Source organism: Austrofundulus limnaeus, unplaced genomic scaffold (assembly GCF_001266775.1).
Source record: "Austrofundulus limnaeus strain Quisiro unplaced genomic scaffold, Austrofundulus_limnaeus-1.0 Scaffold151, whole genome shotgun sequence".
Taxonomy (NCBI): Eukaryota; Metazoa; Chordata; class Actinopteri; order Cyprinodontiformes; family Rivulidae; genus Austrofundulus; species Austrofundulus limnaeus.
The window spans coordinates 5,971-15,581 of NW_013952553.1; the positions used below are offsets into that span (position 1 = coordinate 5,971).

At 35.7% G+C, this 9,611-nt stretch overlaps 1 protein-coding gene across 1 annotated transcript in view; it reads left to right on the forward strand.

Moving 5' to 3' along the window:
* The window catches only part of LOC106523281 (kynurenine--oxoglutarate transaminase 3), a gene marked incomplete at its 5' end in the record, with an annotated part of 8,302 nt that extends 5,732 nt beyond the window's left edge, over nt 1-2,570 (forward strand). Inside the window, 3 exon segments of the mRNA XM_014016663.1 lie at nt 977-1,050; nt 1,133-1,219; nt 2,216-2,570. Of these exon segments, the coding sequence (XP_013872117.1) occupies nt 977-1,050; nt 1,133-1,219; nt 2,216-2,272 (218 nt within the window).
* Nucleotides 2,571-9,611: the final 7,041 nt, after the last annotated feature.

Genomic DNA, 9,611 nt, shown 5'->3' on the forward strand with positions numbered 1-9,611 from the left:
ATGTGGCCAGAAAAAAACCCTGAATGATCGTGATCGGTGACGTTTGGTGAAATCAAATCAAAGAAAAACAACAGTAGAACGCCGGGCTATGTTTAATAGTGAAAGTAAGAGTATTTCCACATGCACAACGTGAAAGGAACTCAAGGGATTAGGACTGAACAGCTGTGTAGCCTTAAGAAAACCACTAATCAGTGAGGCCAACTGGAAAAAAAAAGATTTCAGTTTGCTAGGGAGCATAAAGATTGGACTCTGGAGCAATGGAAGAAGGTCATGTGGTCTGATGAGTCCAGACTGACCCTGTTCCAGAGTGATGGGCTCATCAGGATAAGAAGACAGGCAGGGGAAGTGATGCACCCATCATGCCTAGTGCCTACTGTGCAACCTGTGGGGGCAGGCCTATGATGTGGGGTTTCTGCAGTTGGTCAGGTCTAGGTTCAACAACAGTCTGAGGTCAAAGAATGAGGTCAGCTGACCTGAATATACTGAATGACCAGGTTATTCCATCAATGGGTTGTTTCTTCCCTGAAGGCACAGGCATCATCCAAGATGACAATGCCAGGATTCATGGGGCTCTTATTGTGAAAGAGTGGTTCAGGGAGCATGAGACATCATTTTCACACATGGATTGACTCCACAGAGTCCAGTGAGAATCTTTGGGATGTGCTGGAGAAGATCAGACTCTACCATCGTCAATGCAAGATGTTGGTGAAAAATTAATGCAGCACTGGATGGAAATAAATCTTGTGACATTACAGAAGCTTATTGAAACAATGCCATATTGAATGTGTGCCATAATCAAAGTTTCATTAAAATCCCTCCTGTGCTTCATGAGATATTTTGCTAACAGACAGCTAGTTGAACACACCGTTACACAGWCWGGTGCTCTCTGCTGTTCTTCTCTTCTAGACTCTGTTGTTCTGCTCTGAACTTTCATGAAAGGTCATCTAAAGTCACCCTTTTCCYRTGTCCCCTGCAGACCAGGACCTGTCACACATGGTCGATGATGAGGCCTACGACTACAAGTTTGTAAAGTGGATGATAAAAGAAAAGGTGGCATTGTTTCTCCATTCTAACACTTCCATTGCAGCAGTTTGGTTTTAAATTAAATTAAMCAAATTGACTTCTCTTCCAGAAATTAGCTGCGATACCTGTCACAGCCTTTGTTGGAGAGGAATCTAAGAAACACTTTGAGAAATACATTCGTCTTTGCTTCATAAAGGTAAGTGAAAACTACAACAGTGCATTTAGGGCCGTTGTAAAAAAAAAAACCCACTATAATTAAGGGGTAAGTGGGCAGGGCAAAATTCAGGTAAAGATCTCAGAAATTCTGATTAATGTCATATTTGCAAAAAATAAATAAACAATAAATAAATTAAAAACATGAATATTTACTTATGTTTGAAAATTACAAACTTACAAGAAAAAGTGTTTATTGAGTAKTTACAATTTTGGAGGAAAAAGGTACATTTTCAGTTTTCATACATTTCTGAATTTTTTTCACTGTAAATTTACCACTTACATGTTGAAGAATATCCAAAATCCATTGAGTRAATTATGACTGTAGTAAAACTTTTGTTTTTTCATGAAAATATCATTTAAAATCCATAAGCTTCAGAGTTTTTCTTATATTAAATTGTTTCTCCACACATGATGCATTGTAAAGCAATGTAAACTGTTTGGTAGTGTGTGTGTGTGAAACATTAGAAAATCTTTTGATTATGTGATATTGTTCAATATTATAATAATAACATCAATTACAGTAAGCCCACATCACAATCATCCAAACATCTAAAGCATCTAAACTTATAGTATTACTAGTGTCCAGAACATAAATGTATAGTATTTAAAATGTAACAGCTTGTGATTAATTACAGCTCAATCAGTTATTCTTAATATGGATATATTGAACTTACTGATATTGGGGATGAAGATCATTTTTTAATATAATGTGTAACACTTAAATGTACAAATAAAAAAACATCTTAAATTTTGTTAAATTTTTGTGATTTGTTGTGGAAAAGGGGCTCAAAAATGGATAAAATATGTGAAAATTTTAGTAATAGTATACTATTTTAAATAGTGAATGTGTGGCAATCACTTTGTTGCTGCCAAAATATCATTTTATGTCTATTAAACTTGAAAGTCTGAGGTAAAAACTAATCAGTGTTATTTGTAGGTTTGTTCCTGTGTTGAGACTTTTTCTTTGTTTTTACAGAAAGCCAGCACTCTGGAAGCAGTAGGAAACGTCTTAAAAAACTGGAGGAATATTTAACTGTTGGTGGCGACCTCTGTAGCAAAGATGAAAAGAGATGGAATCAACAATAAGTTTATATACATTAAGTTTTATCTTGTGATCGGAGCAAAGAGCATTCATGAGTCACTGAATCCATTTTTGTGCCTTGTAGGGTTGGGAAAAATTGGCAAAAAAAAATTGGCAAAAAAACTTAATCACGATTAATTGTGGTATTTAGCTGATAATGATTAAATTGACACTTAATTCCATAGAGTCCCTGAACACCCTTATGTCCTAGTCACATGACCAATTTAGTGGGAAATATTTGTTCTTCATACAAATCTGTTCCAAATTGTCAAAATTACAGACTTGGGGCTATACATCAAATTTTAAATTGTGTTGATAGATAAATAAATTACAGATTTTTTATAATGTTCGTCATATTTGAAGCGGAGAGGAGCACCGAGCGGACTGACTGGGGAAATATCCATCAGTCTGCTTGGTTGCATTAATCGTATTAATCGTCAAGTACTACAAAGTAATCGATTAATGTTTCTCTGACGATTATTTGCACACAATACGATTATGCCCATCCCTAGTGCCTTGTAATACAAATAAACTGAAGAAAATTCCTAATGTTTTTGATTAAATCGCTTTTGGAAAGTGAAAAGTGTTCAGATGCTTTAAAAAAGGTTTTGTGCCGTCTTCTTTGTGGGGAAGAGAAAAATAAACCATGCACAGGTTTTTACCTCAGGTTGGGCTTTTCTTCTAAGGTTTTGTAACACTACATGACTGTGGAGTAACTTTTTTTATAGTATTTGAATCTGGTACTTTTCAGGTTTTCATCGTCAGTCTGTTATAGATTTTTATATGTGACATTTTGACCTGTCACAGATGAAAAGTAAAACTATTTGGAAGTTTTTAATTTCAAACTTAGTTTAAGAAAAAGTCTTATGATAAGGCAGAAGTTGATCAAACATTATAAATGATGTGATGGATAATCCCATGTGAGATGTTACAAGATGTGTGAGCAATAAGACTTTCCATTGTGTAAGACTCTCAGCTACTACCACACCAAATTTAGCTCAGTTTCTGTGAATTAGACTTAAGTTATCACCCTTTTAGTTTTGGCTAAATGTTATTAGTTATAGTGGCCATCTTGAATTGGGCTCATTTCAGAAGTTGACCATTTGTACACATTTAGTGATTACTCAAGTCTCAGTAAAATAAGGCATTGTGTTAACAGGTGAGCAGGTTTGATGCCAACAGTAAATTAAAACATTTTAATACACAAATTATGTGTGCAGCAATTCGTGTCATAAATGATGCTTGGCAACTGACGCACCAGAATTTTTGCGTATTTTTGTGTTTTTATTGGTCAGTTGGCTGTAGTGTTTTTCTTGAATATGATGGATTTTAAAAGTTATAGTTATAGATGTACACCCATTGACATCTGTTTCATGGTTCATGAGTTTTTAAAAGAAACTGTCAGCTACTACCACACCAAAGTTCAGCTTAATGTCTTATAAAACTGGCTTAAGACTGCATCAAGCAGCTCTTAAACAGAGACCTTAGTGGTTTTGATTCTGGCTCACAGCTTGGCAGTTTTAAAGAGTTTACCATTTGCTTAATAATAGCAAAAGTGAAGGTTACAGTGTCTTTTACAAGTGTTCATACAAATAAACCTTTCACATTTTCTCCTGTTAAAACCAGAATTTCAAAGTATTTTCCAGGGATTTTATGTGACAGATAAAGAAAAATATGAAAGGTGTGGTGTGTGTACATTCTGCCTCCTCTGATATCCCTAACTAAAACCCACTGCCTTCAGATGTCACCTAAGTAGAAGGAAGTGTGTGGGGTTTAATTTCAGGATACGTTCAGTTCTGTGAAGGTCTCAGAGGTCTCTTACAGAATCTTAACGCTCAAGCGGCATCATACAGACCAAGGAACACACCAGACAGGTCAGGTATAAAGTTTAGAAGTTTAAAGCAGGGACTGACCCAAAACATAAAGCCAAAGCAACCCAGGAGTTTATTAAAGCAAAGACGTGGAATATTCTTGAATGGCCAAGTCAGTCACCTGATCTCAACCCAATTGAGCATTTCACTTGTTAAAGACTAAACTTCAGACAGAAAGACCCACAAACAACTGAAAACCGCCGCAGTGAAGGCCTGGCAGAGCATTAAAAAGGAGGAAACACAGCGTCTGGTGACGTCCATGAGTTCAAGACTTCAGGCAGTCATTGCCAACAAAGGCTTTTAAACCGAGTACTAGAAATGAACATTTTATTTACAATTATTGTATTTGTCCAATCAATTTCGACCCCCTGCAATGAAGAGATTGTGTTTAAAAATGCTTTAGTTCCTCACATTTCTATACAATCACGTTGTTCACTAAATTAAAGCTGAGAGTCTGAACTTCAACTGCTTCAAAGTTAAATATTGTAATAAATGTCTCGGTCCAAACAGATGTGGCTCTAACTGTATTTACTTGGTTGTGGTATAGAATTGAACTATGTGCCTGGAAAACATCCTACCTAAATCTGACCTTTTGGGTACATGAAAATATATATACGCCAATTTGTTACAAATGGTTAAATCATATTAAATAGAAGAGAAACAAATGGAGAATATCTGAAGGACAAGATTACTGAGGTTGATGCAGAAGTTCTCTGATTGGACTGAAGAGGATTTACTGATTTGAAGCAGCAGAGGGAGGCAGAGTACATCAGACTGGGACAGATCTGTACAAACCAAACCAGGACATACAACATGTCAAATCTGATTTTGTTCAACGACAAGGCAGAACTCAACACATTTATTCTCTCTTATTTGGGATTAAACAATTGTTTTATTAAATTCTGTCAACATGGAGTGCTGTTTTGATATAATCGAAATGTAAAAACACACAAACTAAGTGAGTTGTGAGAGAAAATAGAACAGCAACAAGATGCCAGAAATTCTCTTTAGAAACAACAGAAAATAAAAGACTGGATGTGTAGAGCATATCAAAACAATCATTTTAAAGAGTCATTGTTCACCAACTGCTTATACAGCTTTTATTATTAAGAAATAAAAAGAAAAATCAAAACTACGTTCATGGTTTGTTAAAACTGATGTATTTAAAGGAAGATTTTACATATCACCCACCACCTTTCATAGCAAAGCTTTGTGGCCACTTTCAAAAACTTTAAATAGCATCGTGTATGTGAGATTAAGACGAGTTAGTTCTCAGAGAATGTGCTGAGACTGACTCTCAGCTACAACCACCCTAACATTAGCTTAGCATCTGTTAAACTGACAGTTCTATATCTTTTTGTGTTTCCAGGGGTCAGTTAGCTGTGGCGGCCATCTTCAACTGAGCTGATTTAAAGTTCATTAGTTAGGTGGATCATAAGATTTAGTTTCACTAAAATCTGTCAAGTGGTTCAGGAGATATTTTGCTAACAGCCATACAACGTTGGCTGTAAGAGTTGTTGCAAAACATTTTAAAGCAAAGAAGTTGCACAATGTGTCACAGTCAGAGTTTGTGGCGTAAACGACTCTCAGCTACCGCCACACCAAAATTTAGCTTAATATCTGCAAAAAAAAAACCTTTAAGAAGAATCTTGTCTGCCATCTGCTGGACACTTTTTGTTGTGCTCATATTTAGACGTCCTATTTTGCAAATGCTGCCTTTTTGAAATTTGGTATGCTTGTTTGTCTTTGTGCCTATTGTGTAATAATAATGATGTGATTGTGATGCTGTAATTCTGAGTGTTTATGTGCTGCAGAACAGGAACCTGCTGTAAAACAGCAATCATGCTGAGTCAGGCTTGATTTTTAGTAATCTTTTCCTTTTAAATCACTAAATCAAATCAAACAACAGATTTTCTAACCATTTTTGTGTTTTCTAAGGTCTGTTGGATCTGCTGGCCATCTTAGTTTCATTAAAATATGTAAAGTTGTTCATGAGATATTTCCCCAACAGACAAATATCTTGGACTTTAAATGTTAAAGACTACGTAAGATCTTGTGCAATCGATTTATGTTCAAACTACTTGTTGTGGACCAGTTTTGGCTACTACCACTAAGTGTTGGCTACATTTGACCAGCCGTGGTGGCCATCTTGAATTGCACTGACTATAAAAATGTATCAGTCGTAGACTCACATCCAGTGAACACTTTCTGAGATTTACATTAGTTCATGAGATATTTTACTAACAGACAAAAATTCGGTGGCAACAATGTGAGGATGAGTTGATATTTCAACGACAGCTGAAAGATAACTGTCAAAGTTTTTCCTTCAAATGTCTGGATTCTGAGTCCTGATGTGGGCAAATAAGGACAGCACTTATTGCCTCGGGTATTAGATGTGTGCTCAGTAAATAAAGCTAAACCATAAAGCTTTGTGCAGCAGCAGGTACTGCATGTCTGCATTTAATCTGGTGCAGAGAGCATTATCTGATGAAATGCCTTTTAATTGGAGCTGCAGAGATAGTAGGTGGCGTTCAGAGCATGAAATAGTCCTGCCGGTAGGGATGAAGGTGTTATATTCTGTTTAACAAACGTTTGGAAAGTGAGGAGCGGTGCTGCTCTGAAACCCCCCACCCCACAGTAACCTCGGTACACGAGTGATGTCACGGAAACAAGAGGCCAGATTTATACATAACCACGTGCAGAAACCCACCTGCCTCCACGGTCCAAAGCTCCATTTCCTTTGCATAGTCATTTCTGCAAACAACACTGTCCTTTCACCTCTGTGGTGTCTTTGTCCTCATGGTTAGAGAGCATCAACAGCCATTTACAAAGTAACACATCAGGTTAGTGAGAGTTTTTCTGAAGTTTAGAAAAAATATATATTTAGCACCAAAAACCTACTTAAAGGCACAGTGAAATTGAGATAATCACTTATGACAATAAAAAAAAAAACATGTCTAATCATTACAGACAAAGACCTTGTTTTATTATTTTTACCTTACAAAAAGCTGTTTATATCTCCATGGTCGCGGGTCACCACTACAGGCAGCCGCCATCTTGCACCGCCATCTTGTCTATGAAGGCTCATGAAGGACAAACTGCGGTGGCGGCGTCAAAAACGGTTTTAGTTGTAATACTATAAATGTAATATTTGTTGTCTGTCATTGTAGCTGGGATAATTTTACTTATTAAAGCTCATAATCTTACCACTTGAAACATYACTAGCCCTGAAGCTGCTGGTAGACATCGCGGTTGGAATTATCAAAGGTTTTTGACACCTGAGAGACACCGTAGCAACTCCTTTGTGTTTGGAAGCGGGGGGGGGGGGGAGGACCAGGGAGGATGATTCAACCACTCAACCACTAGATGTTGCTGAAAACAACAAATCCTACACACTGTGCCTTTAAGAAATGAACGTAATTTGAGTTTAGTGCATTAGAGCATTAACATGACTAAAAATGTTCAGATCTCGGCGGCATGAAATTGAACAGAGAGAATGCTGAGTCAGCGTTCACACTACTTTTTTGTTTCCGTTACAGTTTCTCTCAGGCGTATGTATTTGGATTAAAGCTTACGCCCAGCCATGTTAACCATTCATAAATCAAAACATTCAACTACACTCAAAAAACAGATGTAGTAAATTTAATTTAAAAGTATTATTTTAGTTTGTCCCATTCAACTGCTTGAGTAAAGGTAACTTACTTTACATTTACTGTATATGTACTTTAAGGAAGTGTACAATAAATGTGTTACATTTACTCACTTCAACTGAGTGGAACCAGGTGATATTTTTTAAAATTAATTCACTCTGTCATTTCCTGATGCGGACAAACGACAGTGCTCTTTGCTTTATGTGTTGTTTTTATTCTTTCATAAATATTTATCTTAACTAACCATTTTTTTCTGATTGACATAAATAAAAACGTTAAATTCCTGCAACACATTGTGTTTTTGAACTCTGCCTTACATACTTGTTTCATTTTTAGTTTTTAGCAATTTTCAGGTTTTACTCTTCTGCTAATTTTAGCAATTGTTTTAGCTTTTAACTATCATGTTGTTGGTCTATAGCTTTCAGCTTTTCTTTTGCAGGTTTTAGCTGCTGTTTTGCTAATTTTAGCTTTTAGCTACTGTTTAACCTACTGTTTCAATTTTAGCTTTTAGGTTTTGTTAGCTATTTCCACCTTTTGTTTTGATTGTTTACAATTTAATGGAGCTTTTTAACAAAGTTGTGAAAGTCATTTGTTTTACAGAAAAACAAATTATTTCAGTTTTAGTTTAAAATCTGTATTTAAAGCTTAAATCAGTCTTATTTCAATTTTTGTCATTTTAGTCATTTGCTGCTTTACCTCTAACTAGGAAAAAACACGTGAAAACTAAAACATCTAAATGGGTGGCAGTGCATTGCACAGTAGCATTAAATAATGGAAAAAAAAAACATTTTCACCACAAATATGGAAAAAAATAAGGAAATTTGGAACTGTACAGCTCAGGCACACCTTACACTAGAAACATCAATCAAAGTTTATGTTAAGTAAAACTTGTTTCTGGTATAAAGGTCATACGTACATTTTTGTTTGTTTTGTTTGTTTCCACAAAAATGTAAAATTTCCAGGTTTCATCATTTGCGATAATCACTTTCAGCCAGTGTCTGTCCCTGCTGACAGACACATCAATTCTCATTGTTTCCACTCAAGATCTCATGTGGTAAAATGTGACCACATAAAATCACAAAAACACGTTTCAAAATCACACGTGCAGAACATTTGTTTCACATGTTTACAGGTTTTCACAGGAGGACTCTTGTTAGATTACATACATCCGAACCATGACTTCCACTGATGTTGAACTCTTCAGAACTAGAACTGAAGGGTCATGTCTTCTACATGAAGCACTGAAGACATCTAAAGATTAACATGGATGACAACTGGAAATTTCTAAACACTTGTTTCATTACAACCAAAACTGTTTATCTGAGGCTTACTTTCTACTATGCATTTCTTTCTGACTCCACATATTAACATCTAAAATAACATTTACTGATAATCATGATATTTTTGAATCACAAATAAATAATAGCCTTACTGAAACAATCAAATGATGGATCATGATTTAAATGAAAAGTTATGATGAGAAATTAGCTGTTTTTTTTCTTGTTTTATGTTTATGATGTAATGATTTTGTTGATTTTTCTAATGTGTTGGTATGGACCTCAGGAAGAACAGTCTCTGCTTCTGTACTGTGGAGGTTATTGGAGATCTTTTAAATAAATAAATATTAGAAGTGTCAGGGAGTGACCGAAACATGTCTGGTTACTAGTAACGCTACGCTTTTTAATGAAAAATTTCTTCTGAGTTTTACACGTATATCCCAATGTTGGTAATTTGTCAGCGTGTGTGTGTGTGTGTGTGTGTGTGTGTGTG